Consider the following 25,057-nt stretch of genomic DNA (forward strand, 5'->3'; position numbering starts at 1 on the left):
AGGCAAAAGCACCGGAAGCCACACCCGCCAAAGGGGCAAACAGTTAACAGAATGAGCCTGGGGACCCCACGCAGAATACACATTTAACAAAAATCCATTTTCTTTACTAAAAATTAGACATCATAATGACCATTTCTTAAGAGCCAGGGGCTTGGCATCTTCTCTCCACCGCGGAGGGATTCACCGTCCTGTCTGCAAATGAGGCGCCGCAGGGGGTGCCTTGCTGGCGAGAAGCGCTGGAAATGACCCGTGTTCTGACTCAGCCACTCGTCCAGCTGTGCCAGCCGGGGCAAGTCGCTTCATCTCGAACCCCTTAAAGACACCTGGCAGGTGAGAGACCCCCGCTGGAAGCGCCAAGCCGCAAGGGCTCCAATGCCCCTGCACCCCGAAGCCGCGGCCCGGACCCCAACATCCCCATTTTACAGATGCGGCCACGGAGGCCAGAGGCAGAGCTGGGTCTGGGATGCCCGCCTCCCGGTTAGTGGGAAGCTCTCGTCGTGAAGCTGCAGGTGCCCGCGCAGCGGCGCGGACAGCCAGTCCCTTCTCTCTGGGGGTGATCCTGGGGTCCTGGGATCGAGTCCCGCTCGGGATCTCCCGCTGCCTGTGTCTCGGCCTCTCCCTCTGGTTCCACATAAGGAAAAAATGCGCAGAGGACGTGCCACAGCGAGAACAAAGCTGGCGGGGCGCACTCGCAGCGGGGCTGCAGGCTGGGGACCCCCGCCCCCACCCGGTCCCCGCCCCCACTCCTAGCCCCACCCCACCCCCATCTCCACCCCGCCCCCACCCCGCGGCCGAGCCCGAGCCCGAGCCGGGGGGATCCGGCTTCCGGCTTCCAGGCCCTACGGACGCAGCCGCCTCTGCCCCGGGGACCCCGTCTCCTGGAGCCGGGGGAGGCCCAGGTCGGCTCCTGGCTCGCGGCCCGGCGGCAGTCGCCATGGAAACCGCCGCCCGCGTCACCCGGGACCACAGCTCCCCTCCTTCCCACGCAAGGGGGAGAGAAATTTCGACCAATGAGATGGCGAGAGCCCCGTGACGTCAACAGTCGCTGGGTGGGCGGTCGGGGCTGGCGCCTCGGGCTGGGGGTTGGGCAGGAGGGCGGGCGCGGGGCGAGGAGGAAGGGGGCGCGGGGCGGCAGGGCTCCCGGTCCCCCGGACGTCCTGCAGGCACCTCCTCTCGGGTTCTCCCGACTCACCGCCCCCCCCATCGCATCCCTCCTGCTCCTCCCCGGGAGCAGGGCCGGAGAGGTCTGGGCGGGGAGTCGGGTCGCTGACTTGCGGGGAAGGTGGGGCTCAGGCGCAGGGGGAGTGGGGAGAGGGGAGGGGAGGGGGGGGGAGGGGAGGGGAGGGGGGGGAGGGGAGGGGAGGGGAGGGGAGGGGAGGGCGGGGCGGGGGACGCCTGGGGGCCGGGGGCGCCCGCCAGCCCCGCGGTGAAGGACGGAGCCTGAATGCCCGCCGTCTCCTTCCTCTGCCGCAGACCCCGAAAGAACCTGGGTCTCTAAGCCGCGGAGGCCGGCGTGCGCCTTCCTCGTGGCAGGCATCTCCTCCCTGGTATTTGTGGCTGGGGTGAGGAAGGCGGTGTCCCTGTCAAGGGTTCCTCGGCCCAGAAGGTACCTTAGCAGGCCACAGAACCCGGCTCAACCCAGCTCCAGAGGCTCCCTGCAGGGAAGCCCCTCCTTCCTCCGTGCGTCCCTTGCTCCGCGCGTGCAAGGGCCACCTGTGAGCCAGGCCCAGCTCCAAGGACTGCAGGTGCGGCCGTGCGGGAGACAGGAGGCTCCTGCCCTCCGGGGGATGGCACTCGGGGCGGCCTTCGAACCTGCATTCTCCACTCGAGACCAGGACTGCGCTGAAAGTGGCCCTTTGTGCTGAAGGCAGTGAAGAGATCATGGCCAGGGATCCCTGGGTGGCGCAGTGGTTTAGCGCCTGCCTTTGGCCCAGGGCGCGATCCTGGAGACCCAGGATCGAATCCCACGTCAGTCTCCCGGTGCATGGAGCCTGCTTCTCCCTCTGCCTATGTCTCTGCCTCTCTCTCTCTCTGTGTGACTATCATAAATAAATAAAAAAAATTAAAAAAAAAAAAAAAAGAGATCATGGCCAGACATGGCCCTAAAAGAGGGTAACCCTCCCCTTAAAAAAAAAAAAAATTAGCTTTGTTGAGGTATAATCGGCACCTACAATTATAAGATATTTGAAGTGTACATCGCAGAGATTTGATATACATACACGTTGTGGAAGGATTCCCCCCACGTAGTTAATTAACACATTCATCACCTCACATGCTTGTCTGTCTTCTCTCTCTCTCTCTCTTTTATGTGAGAACATTTACAGTCTACTCTCTTAGCAAACTTCAGTAACACAATACAGTGTTTTCAATGTGGTCACCATGTTTTACATTTTTTAAAAAGATTTTATTTATTCATGAGAGACACAGAGAGAGAGAGGCAGAGGGAGAAGCAGGCTCCATGCAGGGAGCCCAATTCGAGACTTGATCCCAGGGCTCCAGGATCACACCTTGGGCCTAAGGCCACGCCAAACTGCTGAGCCACCCAGGGATCCCCATGTTTTACACTATAATGCTCCTCAGATCCTATTCATCTTAGAGCTGAAAGTTTATATCTCTTTACCAACTCTCCCTATCTCCTCCTACACCCCAGCTCCTGCAGCCACTTTTCTACTCTGTGTTTCTATGCATTTGGCTTTTTTTTAAAGATTTTTTAAGATAAGAGGGGTGTCTGGGTTCATTAAGCATCTACCTTTGGCTCAGGTCATGATCCCAGGGTCCTGGGATGGAGCTGGCATCAGGCTCTCTGCTCAGCAGGAACTCTGCTTCTTCCCCTCTGCCCCTCCCCGTGTCTCTCTCTCTCTCTCTCTCTCTCTCTCTTTCAAATAAATAAATAAAATCTGAGGGACCTGGGTGGCTCAGTCAGTTAAGCATCTACCTTGGGGTCAGGTCATAACCCAGGGTCCTGAGATTGAGCCCCACATTGGGCTCCCAGTTCAGCAGGGAGCCTGCTTCTCCCCTTTCTCTGGGCTTATTCTCTCTCTCACTATCTCTTTCTCTCAAATAAATAATAACATCGTTTTTTTTAAAAATCTGATAGCAAGTGTGTGTGTCTGGCTTTTCACTAACAAGTGTATCCTTTCTTGATGACATCCTGACCATATCCCCCACACTGCCCTTCCCTGGTACTAGGTAGGGACTGAGGCCTCAGGGCCAACTCTCCGGGCCCCTGTGTAGTGTCCATCCTCTCTGCCCCAGAACAGTCTCTCCCCTTTGGCCTCAGATGGGAAGATTCACCCAGGAAGAATGAGGCCTCAGTTCGAGCCTCAGCCCTATCCTGAGCCGCCGTCTCAGGAAGGAGTAAGAGGGGTATGGTGTCGAGGTTCAAGGAGTTTGGGGGCTGGCCCAGGGAAAACATGACCATGAGGGGCAGTAACACACAAGATTTAACAAGTTTGCCCTCGGGAGGCGGGGCAGGTGGGGGGCGGTGACCCTCTCATAGCATGAAACCATCAGAAGCTCTAAGTGAGCTCAATGAGCCACCATCCAGCAGAGGCAGGCAGGGGAGCCCCCAGGGATGTGGGACTCACAGAGGGGGCTTCCTTGTCTAGCTACTGGTGCTCAGCAGCAGGGTGGAGAGTGCCTGGGTCAAAGGGCAGCTTGGGGTCTTATAACTATCAGACTGTCCTCTCTCTGGCTCGCAGATATGGGGTGAGCTGTGTCTTGCAAAGTGTGCAAAAGCAGGCCAGCTTTAAATGGTTTCTTTGACCTATTTTTGAAGTAAGTGGATGTGTAAAAAATTTGAGTTTTGCCCCAGGGAGGGGGTGGGCTTTGGAGCTGATGGGTCTCAGCCCACAGCCAAGGAACAGCAGCCTAGGGACTGACCTGTGGAGGCCGTCTTTGGCTCATTTGTGTAACACACAAGCGGAAGGAGCCTAGAAAGATCTGCTGATGGTGAGGGCATCTCATTGTGGGTATTTCCCACCCTCAGAGGACTCGAGAGCCTGCCATTCAGGGTGCTTCAAGATCCAGCCCCCACTGGCTTCTACACCAGCCGCTAAGTATTGTAATGGTACAGGGGGAGACGGTCTCCGTAGAACCACCCTCCTCACATCATTTTCCCCCTCGAAAGCCACCGTGGCCTCCCTATTGTCCACTTTGTCCCACAGGCTGGGTGGCTTGAAACAACCAGATTTATTGTGTTAGAGTTCTGGAGGCTAGAGGTCTGAAATCAAGGTGTCGCAGGACCCCATCCTCTCTGTGGAGGTGCTAGGAGAGGAATCCTTTCTTGCCTCATCCAGCTTCTGATGCTTGCTGGCATTCCGTGAGTTCCTCGGCTTGGGGGGGAAAGTCTGCCTCCAGCATCACATGCTGTCTTCTCCCTACGTGTCTCCCACTGTCTGTGTCTCTCTTCTTACAGGGCCATCGATCACATGGGGTTAGGGTCCACCCTTAATGACCTCATCTTAACCTGATTACATCTGCAAAGATCTTATTTCCAAATGAAGTCATCCTCACAGGTGTGGGGATTAGGACTTCACTGTATCCTTTTGAGGGATACAATTCAACCCATGATACCAGGTGACTTACGTCCTGTTGAGTGGCCGTGCTGGAGATATGCAGGTGCTTCCAGAGACCTTTCTTAGGAGACTGCCTGTGGGTTCCCTTTGCTTTGTCACTATCTCTTCCTCCATCCTGCCACCCAGCACTTGGACTCTGATGTCGAGGCCACGGGAGACGAAGCAGCAACATAGGGGAGCCTGGGTGCTACGTGGTGTGGAGTACGCTTCCAGCCCTGGACAGCCAACCTGGACTTTTACTTTTAAGGGGAAATAAATTTCAGGCTTTGCTTTGCTACACTAAAAGTTAGAACTATATTGGGAATGATGCAGAGAAGATTAGCACGGACCCTGAGCCAGGATGATGCGCAAATTTGTGGGGTTCCATATTTTATGGATGTACCTAGAGAGTTTCATGCTAAATGAAATATGCCAGTCAAAGAAAGACAAATACTGTATGATTTCACTCATATGTGGGACTTAAGAAGCAAAACAAATGAGCAAAGGGGGAAAAAAATACCAACAGAGAGACAAACCCAGAAAAAGACTCTTAACTCTAGAGAAGAGACTCATGGTTCCCTAAGGGGAGATGGGTGGGGGTGTGGGGTCCCAGGGGAAGGGGCCTAAGGGGTGCACTTGTCAGTGGGGAGCACCGGGCGGTGCGGGGAAATGCTGGATCACTATGTTGTACACCTGAAACTAACGGAACACTGTATGTTAACTACATGGGAATTAAATTAAAAAAAATTTTTTTCAAAGCATGTAAATCCCTTATTGGGGAGAAACCCATTGCAGCAGAATCCTGTTCCAGCGAATACACTTTGTGCCACCCTGGACTTGGGGCTTGGCCGTGGGGTTTGGGTTCCCCTCGGAGTTCCCAAGGGGGAGATGAGCCTGGGTCCTTTCGCTTCTAGATTTCCACACTTGCATGGGGAGTCCAGCCCGTACCACTCCCCTTCTCGGGGCCACTCAGCTGTGCCCCGTCTCCCTTTGTGCTTCTTTTTGATCCCTTCCTCAGTGCAGAGGGTCTCCCGGGGCAGGGAAGAAATTACTCCCTTGCATTCACCCAAATCTCTGGTTTCTGCCATAAGCTGCCTGCCCTGAGTCCCTTGGGGCTTTGGCTTTTGAAACTCAAAACCTTTATCTCTCGTCCTGTTGCCTCCAAGATGTAATCTGCGAGCCAGAAATACAGGATGGATATTTTTGTGTTGCTGCTGGCCTCCTCCTTTCTCTGGGGTTCTGAGCCCAGGAGGCTACAGCTTATGCTCTAATAGGGGAAAGGTCACGATGGCCTAGGAATGGCCAGGAATGAGGACACGCTGGCTAATTTATCAACTATGACCCTGCTGGCATGAGCCTTTGCCTATATGCGGTGTCAGAAACTGCCAGTACTAGAAGATGCCTTTACGGGTCCTCCTCAAGGGCGCCTGGGAGGCTCAGTCGGTTAAGCATCTGCCTTCAGCTCAGGTCATGATCCCAGAGTCCTGGGATTGAGTCCCGTGTTGGGCTCCCTGCTCTCTGGGCCTCTGAGCCTCCCCCCTGCTTGTGCTCTCACTCATACATGTGCACTCTCTCTCAAGTGAATAAATAAAAATTTTTTTAAAAGAAGGAATCTCTGAACACCAATAAAAAATTTATAAAAATAAAAAATAAGGTAAAAAAAATAAAAAGGAATCTCCCCCAAAAGAGCAGTTCTGGGTTCAAATAAGTTTGAGAAACGGAGCTTTTACTATGCAAATACACACTGTGCAGTAGACACAGTGCAGTATATCCTAAATTTATCCTCTTTTCCAGAACCATACACAACACACCAAAGCACACGAGAGTTCTGTCTTCTAAAAATGCATCTCCACTAGGAATATAGGCGTGTGCTGTCCAGGAGGGAACATAAGCTGGGACCAAGGGTGGCCTCTGGGGATCCAAGGTGGGAAGTAGATTTCCTGTTCACCGTACAACTTTTGCTCTTTGGGGTTTATGCTTTCCGTGTGTCTCTGTTACCAACGGTCTATAAGGGGCACTAACTCAGGACGTGAGCGGGTGAGCCCTGGCACTGCCAAGGCGAACTGCCCTGTCCTGGAGAATCCCGGGAGCTGGACAGATCCAAGCTTAGCTCCTGGCTGGGTTTGCCAACACTGTGGCTGACCAAACTCAGATAAGCTTGTTGCAAGAGAAGCCAATAACTCAAGAGACAACAGTTTGGAAAAGAGAAAGGGAGAGACCTATTTGGGGTGCTGGCATCTGGGACAGGTGCGACAGAGAGGGCAGAGAGCAAGGAATCCCAGGTGAGGGTGGGGGGTATGTGTTCAGCATGCGATGGAGGGCAGGGCAGGGGACGTGTGGGGTGTGGTCTTCCAGGCATTCCGTTGCTACTGGGGCTTTCCTGAGCTGGCCATTGGAATGTTCGGGTCATTGCAAAACATCTTCGGTGCCTCAAGAAGGTGCAATGAGACATAGGAACACGTGCGGGCAAGCCCCCTTGCTCCCCTATAGACCCCAACCATTGAAATCAGAAACAGACGAGACCGCTTAACTCATGCTTTACCTGAAACCCATGGCTCTCTTTCTCTTTCAAATAAATAAATAAATATATAAAATCTTAAAAAAGTAAAATAGATGGAATAAATTGATGGAAGCTTAGGTAAGCCGAAAACTGGTTATTGAGTTGACATCAATCACATTTAACCAAATCCTCCTGGGGATTGATAGCTGCTGCCTTTTGTCATTGTGGGAAGCATCCTTCAGATGCTCACCACTGGGGGTGAGTGATGTCAGAATGACATTGAGGATGCCGGGAAATAGGAAAGCAAGAAAAACAAGAACAAAATCTATTTTGACTGCTCTGGTGTGGAACTGGAAATAGCAAATGTTTTCAAAGCTGGAATGTGTAGCAGAGTTGAGACCCATTGGGGTCTGAGAGTAAAATTAAGAGGTCTTCTTCCAGAAGCCATTTCTCTTGTTCTGGATAAGGCAATGGGGTGAATTTATTTATTTATTTATTTATTTATTTATTTATTTATTTATTTATTTTTATTTTTAATGGGGTAAAATTTAAAAAGTGAGTAAAACTTGGCCACTATCTTCAAATGGCTCCTGGAGCTGGAAGTTGCTCTGTGTCTTATCAGAGATGTTTCTGGAAAGAGCCTCTCCCCGGCTCCCTGTCTACCCCCAGCTTCATTATGTAAGAGCTGAGGTTGGGGCTGGGTTTGCTCAGAGAGAGCTGACCTGGGGGGGTTGTGTCTGCCTTGGGAGACAGTGAGCTTTGGGACCTGGAGCACTGAGGGCAGCTGGTCCTTCCAGGAACTTCTGGGAGAATTCCACATTCCAGGTCACGTGCGCAGGCCAGGAAATCCAGGCCGGGTCCCTTGGCTTGTAGAGAGACAGATCCAAACTTTGCTCTAGAAAAGCCTTTCTGATAGCCAGCCCTAGGACGAACTAATGATATTTCTTACCAGCCTGGTACAGAGTCACACAACCTTTTTCCAACTCTAGCAATGGAGAAATCATCATTTCTCAGGAGAGAGCATTCCAATTTCGGAAAATTCTATTTTATTTTAAAATTCTTACCTCAACATAATTATAGGCTCGCAGGACACGGCACAATTAGTACAGAGAGTCCTGTGTGCCCTTCACCTCACCCCCCTCCCCCACCAGTGGCATCTTATTGGGTGTGACACAGTTTCAAAGCCAGGGGATTGGCATTGCCTGTTACCGTTCTATAGGCCTTACTCACTTTTCGTCACTTTTTAAATTAAAAAAAAAAAAAAACACCCTGCATTCACTTGTGTTTGCAGCTTGTATAGATCCTGTATAGAAATTCCTGTATTTGAGATATAGATTTGTTTCATCACTAAAAAAGAACTCCCTCCCGCTACCTCTTTGTGTTCACACCCACCCATTTCTAGACGGGGAATGTTCTATAAATGGACTTGTACAGTACACAGTCTTTATTTTAACTGTAACAGTGTGGGTGATATATAATTCACAAACCACTCATTTAAAGTGTACAGTTCAGCGGCTCTGAAGATACTAAGAGTTCTGCAACCATCACCATCGTCAAGTTAGAGCCCTTACGTCACCCTGAAAGGAAACTTCCCACCAATCAGCAGTTGGTCTCTATTTCTCCCAAAGCCTCAGCCCCAGGCAACCACTAATCTGCTTTTTGTCTGTGTGGATTTGCCTGTTCTGGACAATGCATTCAAATGGAATATATAAATATATATACATAAATTATATTTATAAATATATATAAATAATAAATAAATATGTAAATAATATATTTATAATCATGTATTTGTAGTCCTTTGTACCTGGCTTTTTTCACCGAGGATGATGTCAGCAAGGTTCATCCATTTATCGGTTGTTTCCACTTTTGGCTCTGATGAATTGATTGAACTGATTGGCTATTTTATGGATCGAACTGATTGACAATTATGAATTAACTATTTCCGCTTTGGGCTATTGTGAATAGTGTTACTATGAACATTTACATACAAGTTTTTGTGTGGATGTAGGTTTCTATTTTTTTTAGGTATATACCCAGGAATGGAATTGCCAGATTATACCGTAACTCTGTTTAACCGTTTCAGACACTGCTAATGAAGGATAGTTGGAAGAAAGGCAGGCAGGGACAAGGGGCCCCCAGGCACCCCGAGAGGAAACCACCCTTAAAAGGGTTTTACTTCACCCTGGCAGGAGCCATCCACCTTTGCCCACGTGATAGGTAGATGACAAAACCTGATGGGGTGACACGCTTGGAAAGGGTTGATGAGATTAAACCAGCCTGCTCCCAAGCCCGTAAAAACCCCTAGACTTAGGAACTCTGGGGACAACCCTCTTGGGTCTCCTCCCTCTTTGGGAGCTTTGTACTATCGCTCAATAAACTTTGCATTGCTGCCCACCAATCTTCATCTGGTCGGCCTCTTCACTCTTCCTGTGACCAAGAAGCCCTGGCACTGAAGGAGAAGGAACCCTGTAACATTGCCAAACTGTTTTCCTAAGCAGCTGTGCTATTTTCCATTCTCAGTGGATGAGGGTTCTTACTTCTCCAAATCCTCACCAACACTTGCTATTGTCTGTCTTTTTGCTTCTAGCCATCCGGGTGGGTGACGAGTCGGACCTCACTGTGGACTTCTTCAAAAAAGATTTTGTTTTGGGGGTGCCTGGGTTGCTCAGTTGGTTAAGTGTCTGACTTTAGCTCAGGCCATGATCCCAGAGTGCTCATGTTGGGCTTCTTGCTCTGCGGGGAGACTGCTTCTCCTCTCCCTCTGTCCCTCCCCTTGCTCTTGCTCTCTCTCTCTCTCAAATAAATAATTAAAATATTTTTAAAAAGTAAAATGAAAGACTTGACTTTAAATAATCTCTACACCCAACATGGGGCTCGAACTCACAACCCCGAGATCAAGAATCACACACTCCTACCGACTGTGCGGGCACAGTGCCCTTCACTGTGGTTTTGATTTGAATTTCTCTAATGACTAGAGACATTGGGCATCTTTTCCTGTGCTTGATGGCCTTTGCAAATCTTCTTTGGAAAAAATGTCTACTTGCATCCTTTGTCCGTTTTTAAATTGGATTATGTCTTTTTATTGTGACTGTTCTCATATAATCTAGATACAAGTCCCTTAGATTTATGACTTGCGAATGTTTTCTTCCATTCTTTATGCTTTCTTGATGGTATTATTTGAAGCACAAAATATTTTAATTTTGAGGAAGTCCAATTTATCTATACATTTTTCTTATTTTTTTTTTTTTTTGTCTTATAGCCTAGAAGCCTTTGCCTAGTCTAAGGCTATGAAGGTTTATCTCTGTATTTTCTTCTAGAAAAGAAGGACTCTTCTAGAAAAGAGATTTGTAGTTGTAGCTACGTCATTTGATCCATTTTGAGTTAAAGTTTATGTATGGTATGAATAAGAAGTCTGATTTCTTTTGTACATGGATACCCAGTTGTCCCAGCACCATTTTATTGAACAACCATTCTTTCCCATTGAATTGTCTTAGCACCCTTTTCCAAGATAGATTGACGGTAAGTGTAAATAAAGGTTTGTTTCTGGACTCTTGATTCTATTCCATTGATCTATTTGTCTATTCTTATGACAACACTACACAGTCTGGATTGCACCAGCTTTGTAGTACATTTTAAAATCAGGACTGTTCTTTTGCAACAGTGTTTTGGCTACTCTGAATTTCTTGGCTTTACATATGAAGAATCAGTCAGTTCCTGCAAAAAAAAAAAAAATCAGTAGGAATTTTGATAAGGATTACATCAACTATGTAGATCATTCTAGAAAGTATGGCCGTCTTAGCAATATTAAGTCTTCCACTCCATGAGCACAGGGTGTCTTTCCATTTATTTAGGTCATATTTAATTTCTTTCAACAATTTTTAAAAATTTTTCAGACCATACATGTTATATTGCTTTTGTTAAATTTTTCCTAAGTGTTTTACTCTTTTGACACTATTGTAAATGCTTTTTTTTTTCTTGGAATTGTTTTTCTTAATTCCAGTTTCAGGTTATTCATTGCTAGTATATTGATTGATTTTTGTATATTGATGTTGTACTCCCTAATCTTGCTGAACTTATCGGTTGTAATCATTTTCAGTGGATTCCTTAGGATTTTTTATATACAAAATGTCGTCTGCCGGTAAAAAGTTTTCTTCTCACGCATTTTTATTTATTTATTTATTTTAGAACGAGAGAGAGAGCGAGCATGCGCAAGAGCAGTGAGAGCAGAGGGAGAGACAGAGAGACAGAGAGAATCTCAAGCACACTCAGTGCTGACCATGGAGCTGGACACGGGGCTTGATCTCCTGACCCTGAGATCACCAGCTAAGCTGGAATCAAGAGTTGGAGGCTTAACTGACTTCACCACCCAAGCGTCCCTCCGCGTGTTTTTAAAATAGACTTTATTTTTTAGAGCAGTTTCAAGTTCACACTAAAATTAAGAGACATATACCCTCTGCCCCTATACACATAGGCTCCTTCATTTTCAACATTCCCCACAAAAGTGGTGCATTTACTACAATGGGTGAAGCTACACTGGTGCATCATTAGCACCCAGAATCCACAGTTTACATTAGGGTTCACCCTTGGTGTTGTACCTTCCATGGGTTTTAACAAATGTATAAGGACATGAATCCATCATTATGGCATCACACAGAATCTTTTCACTGCCCTAAAAATCCTCTGTGCTCTGCATGTTCATTCATCACTCCTCTTGAAACCCTGGCAACCATTGGTCTTAACTATTCCCATAATCTTGCCTTTTCCGGAATGTCATTTAGTTGGAATTATGTAATATGTAGTCTTTTCAGGCTGGCTTCCCTCAGTTAGTGGCATGCATTTAGCTCTTTAGAGCCGAACAATATTCCATTATTGGATGGATTACAATTTATTTATCCATCCCCCACCAAAGGACATCAAGGCTGCTTCCAAGTTTTGGCAATTAAAAATAAAGCTGCTATAAACATCCAAGTCCAGGTTTTGTGTAGAGGTAAGTTTTCAACTTCTCTGGGTAAATACCAAGGAACACGATTGTTGGATTGTATGGCAAGAGGATACCTAGTTTTCTAAGAACCACCAAATTGCCTTGCAAAGCGGCTGTTCCATTTTGCACTCCCACCAGCAACAAACGAGGATTCTTTTTGCTCCACATCCTCAGCAGCATTTAATATGGGCAGTGTTTTGGGTCTTGGCCATTCTAATAGGTGGGTAGTGGGATCTCATTTTAATTTCCTTGATGACTTATGATGTGCAGCATCTTTTCATATGCTTATTTGCCCTTTGCATGTATCTGTTAAGCTCTTTGGCCCATTTTTAAATTGAGTTGCTTGCTTATTGTTAAATTTTAAGTGTTCTTTGAGTAGTTTTGGATAATAGTCTTTTAACAGCTGTGTCTTTTGCAAATATTTCTCCCAGTCTGTGACTTGTCTGTTCATTATCTTGACAGTGCCTTTAATTTGCATTTTTCTAATGGCTAATGGTGCTGAACATCTTTTCATGTGTTCATTTGGCAGTTAGTGTAATACCTGTTTATGCCTTTTCTCTGTTTCTTAATTGGAGTTTGTTTGTAACTGTTGAGTTTTGAGAGTTCCTTACGTATTCTTGACATAAGGCCTTTGTTGGATATGTGCAATCATATACTGTAAAAAATTAGTTTCAACCATGTAAGTAGTACATGAATGCATTCTTTTTTTTTTTAAAAGTAGGCTCCACGCTCAACACGGAGTTTGAACTCATGACCCTGAGATCAAGACCTGAGCTGAGATCAAGAGTCAGACACTCAACCAAATGAGCCACCCTGGTGCCGCCCATGAATGCGTTCTTTATTTAAAAATAGTAAAACAGGTTTGATAAAGTTTAAACCCCCAAATCCTTTCCTTTTCCGCCATCCTCCCAGGGATGACCATTATTATGGATTTGAGGCATATCGCATCTAGGTTTTTTAAAAATACTTTTCTCAAGATACACAAACTCACAGAATGTATATGGTGCTGTTTTGTATCTCAGTTTGACAAAAAGGTTGTACTGTTTGTATCACAGTGCAACAGATGCATTTTTGAATTAAGGATATTTTAGAGACTTTCTTAGTGTTGATACATATCTCCAGTCTGTTCCTTCACATTATTGTAAAAGCCCTGCATTGTAGGACTATGTTATGTTTAGCCACAACTCTGCTCCTCGACTTCCAAGTGGTTCCCAGTGCCTCTCCAGCAAACAGTGCTGCAGTGAACCACCTCATACAGGCCTCTGGGCATGCGTGGGAGTGTTTCTTTAGCAAGATATAGAGAAAGGGAATGTTGTGAACATTAAGGTATGTGCTCTATCTTTTTATGTAGTATATATATATATATATATATTTTTAAGGATTTTATTTATTTATTTTAGAGAGGAAGGGACAGAGAGAAAGAGATGGGGCAGAAGGAGGAGAGAGTCTCAAGTAGACTCTGCGCTGAGCATGGAGCCAATGTGGGGCTGGATCCCACAACCCTGAGATCATGACCTAAGCTGAAATCAAGAGTCTGGATGCTTAGCCGACTGAGCCACCCAGGTGCCCCATGCTTTTTGTATTTTCATAGATCCTGCCAAATCGCCCTCCAAGATGTGCATTTTCCCCACACCTTGGCCAACAACCAAGAAAACCACATCTTCTGAATGTAAGGCACACTATTTTGTAGGCCAATTGCCTACCAGCTGCAATGAAGAAGGCAGTCCGAGGGTGGGGGAGAGGAGTGGGGTTCAGAAACGCTGCCGCCGAGGGTAAGGGGGCAGCTCTCACTGGGCCTTCTGTGCCACGGGGCCTGCGCCCACACACTTCCAGCTCCTCTCTACGAGGAATTGTCATTGAGCAGAGGAGACAGAGGAGACATGAGGACTAAGTTCAGTGCGGATTCTGGATTAGAACGTGAAATAGGAGAAGTGAGAACACTGGTGCGACCCCACAAAGTCTGCAGTTTAACTGTTGTGCACCAGTGTCAATTTATTCGCTGTGACCAGCGTGCCCTGGTGATATTAGCATCAGGAGAGGCTGAGAGAATGAAAAACAGGATGTCAGATCTTGGCAACAGGCCTGTAAATCTAAAATTATTGTAACATAAAAATTTGTAAAAGAAAAGACTTGAACGTGCAATAAAATACAATGTGTGGACTGTACTTGGATCCCAATGGAAACAAACCAAAAAGAGACTTTTAGGGGGAGGAAACAGCCAATATTTGAATATAGACTGGGTATTAGACAGTATTAAGTAATCATTATTAATTTTGTCAGGTGTGATATCATGTTTTATGAACAAAAATTACCTACTGAAGGTGCATGCTGAAGTGTTTATAGGTAAAATGATATAATAGCTGGAACTTGTTCTAAAATATTCAGAAATGATGGGGGTGCCTGGCTAGCTCATTCGGTGGAATATATGAGTCTTGATCTCAGGGCCATGAGTTTGAGCCATGTTGGGTGCAGAGATTACTTAAAAACATAAATAAAATATAAATGGATAACTCTTTTTTTAAAAAGTGAAAATATTCAGAAACAAAAGAGAAGTACTTTTGGGTAAAGTGGTATAATCTCTTGGGGTTACTTTAAAATAGCCCAGAAAAATGGGGCACCTGGGTAGCTCACTGGTTGAGCATCTGCCTTCGGCTCAGGATGAGATCCTGGGGTCCTGGGATCGAGTTCCGCATTGGGCTCCCTGCAGGGAGCCTGCTTCTCCCTCTGCCTGTGTCTCTGCCTCTCTCTCTCTGTGTCTCTCCTGAATAAATAAATAAAATCTTAGAGAAAAATAGTCCAGAAAAGAAAGTGTAGTTGGGAAAAAAGATGAAAACCGGTTGGTAAAATGTTGCTACTTATTGAACCCGGATGGAAGATGACAGCCTGTGGGTGGGTGTCTATTGGCCTCTTCGCTCTGCTCTTACGAATGACTCAGGTTTTCTGCAAGAAAAGGCTAAGTAGACAACACTGCCCCAGGATAGCAGTGACTTAGGGACACTCCACTTTTTCTTCTCACCAGACTTTTTCACACTTCCATAGCGCTTCCCACGTTGTTTGACTTCGTCCATAGAACTTGTCTCCTCTCCAGTCTGAGGGATCCTCGTGGCTGTTTCCTCTCTGCACCAACCGCATCCGCCCCGACAAGTGCTTGCTGAACATTAATCTGTACCAGGCCCTCTGCTGCCCTGGGGGGTGCGGGCGGGCAGGATGATAAGGAAAAGTAACTGTTGCCAACTCATTGAATCTATCATCCAGGGTGGCTCATGTCCAGGGGCCAGGGCCCTGAGTCACTTGGCTCTCAGCTTGTTGTCCTACTCGTTTTCTCACTTTGACTTTTCTGCCTCCAGCTTCTAAGGACCCTTGTGGTAACACTGGGTCCACTGAGATAATCCAGGATGATGCCCCGTCTCGAGAGCCTTTACTTAATCACATCTGCCAAGTCTGCTTTGCCAGGTAAGGTAGTGATGTATTCACAGGTTCTGCGGGTGAGGACGTGGACATCTTGGGAGGGGTGTGTTTCCAGCCTGCTACATCTTTTTTTGGAATTCTATGTTTAAAAAAGACTTGAAGTCAATGAGATGGTTTAAGTGAAGGGAGGACCTGATGGGATCTGACCTCTGCTCTGACTATTGTATCCAGGATGGACTGGGTGGGGGGTAGCAGGGGAACAGGGGTGGGAACAGTGTTAGGAGGCTGTCGGGATAGCTTAGGTCAAATCATCCAGCTTGGATGAGAATGGAAGGGTAAGGATGGGGAAGAATGAAGAATCATGTTTGATGGATGGAAGGAAGGATGGATGGAAGGATGGATGGATGAGCCAACAGCCTGTCTTGGAACAAAAGGGACCTGCTTCCTGGCTTTCAGTTTCCACTCTAGAAGCACAGTGCGCTCCTCTGCTGCTGGGACGTGCAGCCCTTGACCATCACAGGATGGCCCTCTGAGGCCCACGTGGCTGATGACCTCAGAAGGCTCCTCGTGCCTTCTTTCCTGGAAACTTTTATCTTTGGCTTCAGAACCATGACCCAGCTGAGGCCTCTCCCAGCAGGGGAGCAAAGACACCCAAGCAGTTGCTCGTAGTCGTGTTTCCACCTCCGTTCGAGCTGAGCTGCCTTCCCAGGTCCTGCGCTGGAAACAGCCCCTGAGTGTTAACCTCAGTTTCAGAATAAACAACCATGACTCCGGTTTCACAATTTATTTAACTGATCTGTTCGTGTACTGAGAGGTCCGGCACTTTCCTTCTGGAACTTCAGGTGTGTTGTAGGCCGGCGGCCAGAGCAGCCAGAGGCAAGGTGTGATGTGTGTACAGTGGGGCATGTGCCCATTCCACCCCTTCCCTCATGTGTGGGCCCCTCCAAAGACTGCCTTTGTGACTGCAAGGTGACCCCGAAATGGAGGGTCAAGGTGGAGGCAGGTCATTCTATTTTGGTGTCTGAGTCAATGAGCCAGCCCCCACTTCCCAAAAGGCCACCTGACTCAGTCTATGAAGTGGGGCCGGCTCGTTCAACCCCACGAACTCTTGGAGCTGGTTCCTCGGATTGCTTTACAAAAATTCTTGGGGCGGGCAGTGGTGCCCGGCGGGCTGCGGCGGTGATCGTGCAACTCTTGATCTCCGGGTTTTAAGTTTGAGCCCTGTGATGAGTGTAGCGATTACTTAAAAACCAAAAACTTAAAAAAAAAAACTCTTTGGGAATGAGACTCTTCAGCTGTGCTCAGCTGTAGCTTCCCGCAAACCAGACGTCAAAATGTGGCATGTTTGGACGGCCCCAGGCTCAGCCAAGGAGGAAGGGGGGGCTCGCGCAGGCCCCTGCTAAGGACCCGGCCTTTGCCCCCCGCGGTGCTCCAGGGGGGCCGAGGAACCAGCAGCCCTGTGACCTGTCCTTCCCCCGGGGCCCTCCGACCTCCCGGGGAGGAATTCCTGACCCTCGAGGTCGGGAGCCCAGGCCAGGGCCCAGCCCGCCCGGCAGGCTGCTCTGGTCCCGCCCCCCCGCGACCCCAGCCGCCCCCCCACCGTGACCTCGGCCGCTCCCCCCGTGACCTCGGCCGCTCCCCGCGACCTCAGCCGCCCCCCCCCCCCGTAACCTCGGCCCCTCCCCCCCCGCGACCTCGGCCGCTCCCCGCGACCTCAGCCGCCCCCCCACGTGACCTCGGCCCCTCCCCCCCGCGACCTCGGCTGCTCCCCGCGACCTCGGCCGACCCCCTCCCAGGCCCTGCGGCTCCCCCTCGGCCGCCCCCCCCCCGTGACCTCGGCTGCTCCCCGCGACCTCGGCCGCCCCCCTCCCAGCCCCTGCGGCTCCCCCTCGGAGGCCCCTCCCGGCTCCCGGCTTCCGGGGCTGCAGCCCGGGGCTCCCCGAACCCCGCCCTCCCGCAGGCCCCCCAGCTCCTCGCACACGGCCGGGAAGGGGGTGTTTGCCCGCTTCGATCCGGGCCGAACAGGACGTGGCCCGGGCCGGCGAGGACCTTCCTCGCGTCTCGAAGTCCATCCTGGGCAGCGGGGTCGGCGCCGCCCTCGGCCCGGGGCGTGACCCTGGGTCCCGGGATCGAGTCCCGCGGCGGGCGCCCTGCAGGAGCCCGCGGGGTCTCTGCCCTCCCCCGGGTCTCCATGAATAAATAAATAAAATCTTAAAAAATATATAAAAGAAAGAACGCGTGGCGCCCCGCGTGCGGCCCCGGCAGGCAGCCCGGGGACCTGGGGACCCGCCCGCGCCCGCGTTCCCCGGAGCACCCCCGGCGGCGCCCGGAAGGGGGCGCAGTGCCCGAGCCGTGACCCGGGGCCTGGCGGGGTCCCACGCGCAAGTCGCTGCCCGTCCCGGCGGGTGAAACCCACGGAGCGCGGGACCCGGAAAGGACACGGACGAGCCACCGCGCCCGGGGCCGGGGTCCTGCACCCTCCCCCAGGGGCGAGCTCGGCGGGCGCCCCGGAGGCGGTGGCTCCCACCCCCCTCCCCTCCGGTTCACCCCACTCGTGTTCCTCGGCCTGGGGGAGGGAGCGTCGGTGCTGGGTGCTTGCGAGCACCTGAACACCTCGGCCCTTTCTGTTGGGGCTTTTGAGCTTTTATTTTTAGATTGTATTTATTTATTCATGAGAGACCGAGAGAGAGAGAGAGAGAGAGAGAAGCAGAGAGAGAGTGAGAGAAGCAGAGACACAGGCAGAGGGAGCAGCAGGCTCCATGCGGGGAGCCGACGCGGGACTCGATCCCGGGACCCGGGGTCACGGCCTGGGCCCAAGGCAGCCGCTCAGCCGCGAGGCCCCGCCCCCAGAGGGGCGCCGCTCCTTCCTGAGGTTCCAGTCGCCCGGGAGGCCGCCCCCAGGGTTGAGGGGCGCCTGTCTCTGGCAACCAGGCTGCGCCCCAGCGCCCGGCCGGCTCACAGGCAGCCCGAGCGGTCCCGTCCAGGACGCTCGTCAATCAGCACGCGTGGCCCCGGCCCGGGAAGCCTGGGGGTGGGGGCGGGGGTGGGGGGCTCCCACCTTCGTGCGGCCGCCGAGCCTGCCCTCTGCTCCTCACCCTGCCCCCCTTCCGCCCCCTGCGCCCCAGGGCCGCCACCTGGGGCTTTGGGGCCCCGACACGGGACCTCACTGCTCTTTGGCGGTTCCTTCGTCTGCAAAGTAGGGGGTAATGATGGCACCGGCCTCATGGGAGGAATATGAAATTCCAACACGTATAGCCGGTGTCTGGCATAGAGGATGCGCGGTTTGCTATCATAACATTATTTTTTTAAGTAGGCTCCATACCCAACGCGGGGCTCGAACCCACGACCCTGAGACCAAGACCTGAGCTTCGGTCAAGAGTCGGATGCTCCAGAGTCAGATGCTCCACCAACAGAGCCACCCAGGCGCCCCTTATTGTTGTGATTGTTTTACCTGTTGACAATCAAGAAATAGGGGGTGTAGCCCAGAGTAAGGAGCCCTGATCTTTTTTTTTTTTTTGACTTCCCCTCCTTCCGCAAGGGGCAGAGCTCCTTTCTGCAGCATGGGTCTCCGGAATGGCACTGGTGCCTGTCCCTCCCCTGCTGCGTTCCCAGCAGCGCCCGTGCCCACGAGGTGGACACACTATGTACGAAAAGCACGCAGGAAACCCTCTATTTACCCGCCGATCCTGACTTCCCAAGTCAGCGGCTAAAGGAGGCTTCAACCACTGGATTCAATCCAAAGGATTACCTCGACTACCTCGACAACCTCGCAGGCGCTTTTGGTAAACACTTCGAGGCTTTTATTCTACAGGTAGTGATACAAGGTTGCCAAATACATTTTACGTTCTTGTTGCACAATTTTGAGACATGACGCTCTGATTTAGGACCGGAACTTAACCTGACCTTTATTTGGTGTACATTTAGCATCATGCCCCATACTGGTGTTAAAAGTGGGCCCAGGGGCTCAGTCGGCTAAGCGTTCAACTCTTCTTGGTTTGGGCTCAGGCCATGATCTAGGGTTGTCGGATTGAGCCCCATGTTGGGCTCCAGGCTTAGCGGGGAGTCTGCTTCTCTCCCTTTGCCCCCCATCCCACTCGTGTGCTTGTGCTCTCTCCCCCCCGCCAAAGAAATACTTTAAAAAAGATGGGTCCAGCGAGGGAGGTTAAAACTACATCAGTTATAACTTACATGTGCTTATGAATTAAGAAATTAAGATCAACTGGATTTTGCAAGGCAGTGCTGGGTCAGTACGGGGCCAATCGGTTCTAACCCAGGCTGGCTGACAGCTTATATACCATTTCCCACCGGACATGCGACGCCAGACAGAATGAATGATTTGAAGCTTGATGAAATGACAGCAGGGTGGGGACTCCTGCCACAATCTGGAAATTAAATGATACATGAGGATCATTCTGATTAGAAGGTGCATATAAAACCGTCACCTAGCCATTCGGGACTTTGGGAGTATTCTGAAAGTACAGCACACACCGTGACCTTCGGGACCACCCAGGGTATCTCCCACGTAATTGTGCAATAGGATTTGCCTGCTTCTGAGCCTGGGCTGCCGCTGACCAATGATGCTGCTGTCTAGGAAATCTGGGGTTACACAAAAGCAAACCCTAAACTGAGAGCTCGAGATTTAGTGTTTGTTTGTTTTTTAAGATTTTATTTATTTGACAGAGACAGAGAAAGCGCACAAGCAGAGGCAGAGGTAGAGGGAGAAGCAGACTCCCTGCTGAGCGGGGAGCCGGATATGGGGCTCGATCCCAGGACCCCGAGATCATGCCCTGAGCCGAAGGCAGATGCATAACTGACTGAGCCACCAGGAGCCCTGAGATTTAGCAGTTTTAAGACCTCTGGTCAGGGTGCCCAGGTTGATAAAGCTGAACGCTACATGTTATATATATTATAGACATCAAGTAACACCACAAGCATTTAAAAAAAAGGAAGTTTATTGGTCTTTAAATGGCTCAAATTGCAAATAAACCAATCGGGTAGTGGCATCAGCCTAAGACATGTGATGCATCTTTGTCAGTTGGCTTCATAGCACCTCAGTACCCAGGAGAGGAAAGGTCTCAGAGCGAAGTCACAATGTTAGTGGTTAGGACCCCTGGTTAAATAAGACTGCAATGAGTACACGTGGAGATCGCTGGGCCCGCCGGGCCAGTGTTACATCGGCAACTTTAATTCTGCACATGGCATAGCCTATGAAAAAATACGAAATGAAAGATGTACATCTCAAACCCTTTAAGGACAAATATTTAACATGACAAGTCAGATGTAATATCTAAAGAGCTGAGAGTTCCTAAAAAGCCTATTTTTGTTAACTTTACGTACACACCTGTTACCTGGAATGCCTGAACACACCTTTGACTTGTGGAAATTAGGACTGAGCGAAAAGAAAGACGAACTTTGTTGAATCAACTGCCTTAGTCCCAGTCCGAAGAAGAAAAGAAACCTCTTGACAGTGGTGTATTTCCCATTGAAACTACGTCCCCGAATAGCATGCTAGAATTTTCCCAGTGGGCACACCACACAATGGCGACACAAGCTAACGTCTGGCCTGCGTGTGCCACACGTGCTTTCCGCACTACACTCAGGCTGCCTGCCGGCTGTTAACTCTAGGGAACCGTGCTCTGGCGTTCTTCATTATGAACGCGGACCAGAGAGACTCCCGAGCACTCCCCGAGCCCAACTGCAGCCTCCTGAGCGCACACTGAGAAATGGCCAGGTGGCAAGCACCCAGGCTTTCCCCAAGTGTTCCAGTGCAAAGGGCCTCGGCTCTAGTGACGTTCTCCGTGTGCCCCGTTCCGGAGAGACCAACGACCTCACACAGGCTCACCACTTGTGGAAGGGATTTCCAGGGACCGGCGTCTTAAAGAAAAACGGGCTCACTGAAACAGAACTGTGCTGAATCCTCACAGTCTAAAATTATCTTACAAGTAGATGCTGGCCCTTCATTTCACACTACCTTACAGTTAATTAAAAGCAATCAAGGAGCTCTGGAACCTTACTTTCAAGAACCAGAGTATGGCACACATTTTAAATTTTGGACAGACTCCTAGCAGACAGGTTATTTTTCAAGAATCTTCTATACAAAAGTTGTACTTCATACCAAGCAAGCATTCTCTCACCAGGACACACGCGGCGACAGGCCCCCGGCACCAGTGAGGACACACCCAGAATGATGTCACCGGGTATTTTTCGGTTTCTAAATTAAGGCATATTCAAAAATTTCCATGTACAAGTTTACACCACTTTTCTACGTTAATCACCAGGTAATTAATGCAGGTTCACAGATGAATTACTCTCAATTTAACTATATGCAACAATCATGCCAATAACTTTTCTTCTATGTTTTGCATAACAATGGTTAAAAAAAGTGGTACAGTTTAACTACCATGTTCACAATTGTCATTTTTCAAGGCAGTAGAAGACCAAGACATTTTAAAATGATATAAAATTTAAGCTTTATAATAAACCAGAGGAAGTAGCCTTTCCTCCCATTCCCCCCACCCCGTCTCAGCTCTAACAGTTCCAGAAAGACTGCCCGCAAAACACAAGCCCACACGCTACATTCGGGACTGCAATAAATGTAGGCAATTATGAAAGAAGTTGAACTTTGCTTCTTGGTGAAGCCACATTAATTTCTTTTTTAAGTGAATTTGACTTTCAGTGCAGTTCCAATTCATGCTTTTAGTGATACATAACAATTTCCAAATTGTTAAAGTAATTTCAGTCAATTGAGCCTTCGATGGCAATGCTTATAAATTATATTTATTAGTATGGTCAAGATAAGAAAGGAGTTTGGGCTTTGATTATAAAATGCAACATCTTTCTCTGATTCTCTTGGCTAAACTTTTCCTCTTCTTTTTTCCATTCTTTTCTTTGCTGTCTTCCATCTTTCTGGCTCGAATTTCTCTCATTAAATCAAAAAATACCTAGAAAGAAGAAAACAGGGTAAATAAAACCAACATATCAAATGAGCTTGGTACTTCTTGGAACCAAAGCAGCAAACCTTGGAAATAAGCTAAGAATGACGACTTAAGGGTTCCTGTTTGGGGAGCACAAGGAGAAGATGACACAAAACCAGAGAGACTCGGTGGGAGGGGGCCGGCGGGGAAGGATCGCCGTTGAGATCCCGCCCGGCCCCCACTCAGTCCCACCCGGTCCGCCCGGCTCAGCCATGATCAAGGCGATCCTCAGCTTCAACAACCACGGGAAGCCACGGCTCTCCAAGTCCTACCAGCCGACAGTGAAGATACACAACAGCACATCAGCAGGGAGACATTCCATTTGGTAGCTAAGAGGGATGGAAATGTTTGTAATTTCCTAGACGGAGGACTGTTAATCGGAGGATCTGACAACAAACTGATGTATAGACATTATGCAACATTGTATTTTGTCTTCTGTGTGGATTATTCAGAAAGTGAACTTGGCATTTTAGATCTAATTCAAGTCTTTGTGGAAATATTAGACAAGTGTTTTGAAAATGTGAACTGGATTTAATTTTCCATGTGATAAGGTTCACAATATTATTGCAGAAATGGTGATGGGGGGAAATGGTATTGGAGACCAACATGAATGAGACTGTTACACAAATTGATGCACAAAATAAACTGGAGAAATCTGAGGCTGGCTTAGCGGGAGCTCCAGCAGTGCTGTATCAGCTGTAAAGAATATGAATCTTCCTGAGATCCCAAGAAATATTAACATTGGTGACATCAGTATAAAAGCGCCAAACCTGGCCTCTTTTAAATAAAACATTAAAAAGGCCACTCCCAGGTAAAATCCAGGGGGAAAAGTCATCTAAGTTTACCATGCACTTGTTTACCAAAAATAAGAGGAAGAGAGTCTTAACTTTTGCTCTGGATTTAAGTCAAGGTACTGTATAAAAGTTGTGTAAAATCAGTATGGAAGTTCAATGTTGCTTTTCTTGCTCAGTGATTTTGAAGAAATTGAGTAGTTCCAGTGTGATATTTCTCTTTCTTTTCTAAACCGCATTCCTGTGCCCACCTGAAAGCATGCCTCTATGTATTGGCTATTACAGTATTTCAAACAGTGCTTGAGACATTTCTTTAAATTATGTACAATCTACAATATTGGTGTATTCTATGGATCACAAGTGCAGCATCCCATAATCCTTTTGTTGTCACGGTTGTCACAACCAAATATGTATTGCATGAAAACATTATGACCTTTCCTCCTAGTTTAAATAAACTCCAAGGTAACTGGACTTCTAAAGTACCTTTCTACTATTTGCCTGATATCTACTTTAGCAATAATTTTTTTACGACCCTCTGACTCAAGAAAGTAAATAAAAGTATATTTTATCACTGTTAAAAACAAACAAACAAACAAACAAACAAGCAAACAAACAAACCCCAGAGACTCCTTCCCCAAGGTACTGGGAAAACTGGGAACTTCCCTGTATTGCACTTTTCGGTAAAATTGTTCCCATCATTAACCTAATCTTCCCATTCCAATTTTCAGGGGGAAAAAAAAAAAAAAAAAGACCAAAGCCCTACAAATGATGATAGCTCCAAAGTTAAAGCTCAGTGGATTCCATCTGAGTAACTTACAACGAATGAATGTATTTTACTAATTCACATTTAAAAGTAATTAATTTAATAAAATTTATAGTTAATAACTATAGTTTACATATAGATATACATATAATATCTAGTTAATAACTTGACTTGCTTTTCTTCAGCTCCATTTTTAGAAACAAAGCTAAGGAAAACAAGTGCTTCCTTTATCATTTTGATACCAGATGCGAAGAAAACAATTTCTTTCAACATATCTGAGAATTTATCAATTCTGATGCCTAGAAACTGGCAAATGAGAGATATTCGCATAATCATTTAAAAATTACTAGTGTAACAACTCAAAAGTTAAATGTCAGTAACAAATGTCTGAGGGCAGACAGGTCTACAGGGACGTGGGCTCACACTGCTCAGTCATGAGTGTGTGTGTGTGCGATGCCTGGAAGAGTGACTTTCATGGGTTACACTCTAAAATTCTGAATTTAAAAAAATTGTTATAATTTCTATTTTATTTTTCTCATAAGCATGAAATAAGATGTGACATCACACCGATGTATTAAGAACTCACTCAACTGAAATCAGAGATTTAAAAAACTCTAGTTAGCTTGTGCATTGTTGAGTGTTGTAAGTAAGCAAACGTATGCTATGGAACGGCTGCTGGGCCTTTTCAAACATTCCTCCAGCTGTCTAAAGGAAACACTAACTGGAAAAGAGAGGTGCTATCAAGGATAGCAGAGAACTACCTGCATGTGTGCAGAACAGGAGTTATGTGGATTTGCCTGCATTTGAAATGGAAACAATGAAATGATAAACCAAACACCAATATTATTTTCAGGATGAAGAGAACAGGGGACACGGAACAATGAGGCATCTCTGAATATACCTCGTCATACAACTTCTACTTTGGAAATGTAAATGTTTTACAGCTTAAAAAACGAAAATAAACACAAAAAAGCAGCTGCCCAAAACTGAAAGTCAAACTAAAACAAGACTAAAACAAGACTAACTACATGTTCGTAGTTATATACAAGATATATACAAGTATATATACAAGAATAAAAAA

General features: G+C 48.1%; 1 protein-coding gene, 1 non-coding gene and 1 pseudogene across 6 annotated transcripts in view; 2 read left to right on the forward strand and 1 right to left on the reverse strand.

The window, feature by feature from the left end:
- Positions 1 to 4,846: 4,846 nt before the first annotated feature.
- On the forward strand, positions 4,847 to 4,950 carry LOC112661549 (U6 spliceosomal RNA). Its single transcript, XR_003137781.1, has one exon. It is a non-coding gene; the product is annotated as a U6 spliceosomal RNA (small nuclear RNA).
- Positions 4,951 to 14,863: 9,913 nt separating this feature from the next.
- LOC112661307 (AP-3 complex subunit sigma-1-like) lies at positions 14,864 to 23,812 on the forward strand (annotated as a pseudogene).
- Positions 20,383 to 25,057, reverse strand: part of RALA (RAS like proto-oncogene A) — a 73,270-nt gene continuing 68,595 nt past the window's right edge. For all 5 annotated transcript variants that reach the window (XM_025449290.3, XM_049096428.1, XM_049096427.1 and 2 more), the window contains one exon: positions 20,383 to 22,389. In XM_025449290.3, coding sequence (XP_025305075.1) covers positions 22,267 to 22,389 — 123 coding nt within the window. In that variant the 3' untranslated portion in view covers positions 20,383 to 22,266. The remainder of the gene's footprint in view (positions 22,390 to 25,057) is intronic.

The sequence above is a fragment of the Canis lupus genome, chromosome 18 (genome assembly GCF_003254725.2).
Source record: "Canis lupus dingo isolate Sandy chromosome 18, ASM325472v2, whole genome shotgun sequence".
NCBI classification, from domain to species: Eukaryota; Metazoa; Chordata; class Mammalia; order Carnivora; family Canidae; genus Canis; species Canis lupus.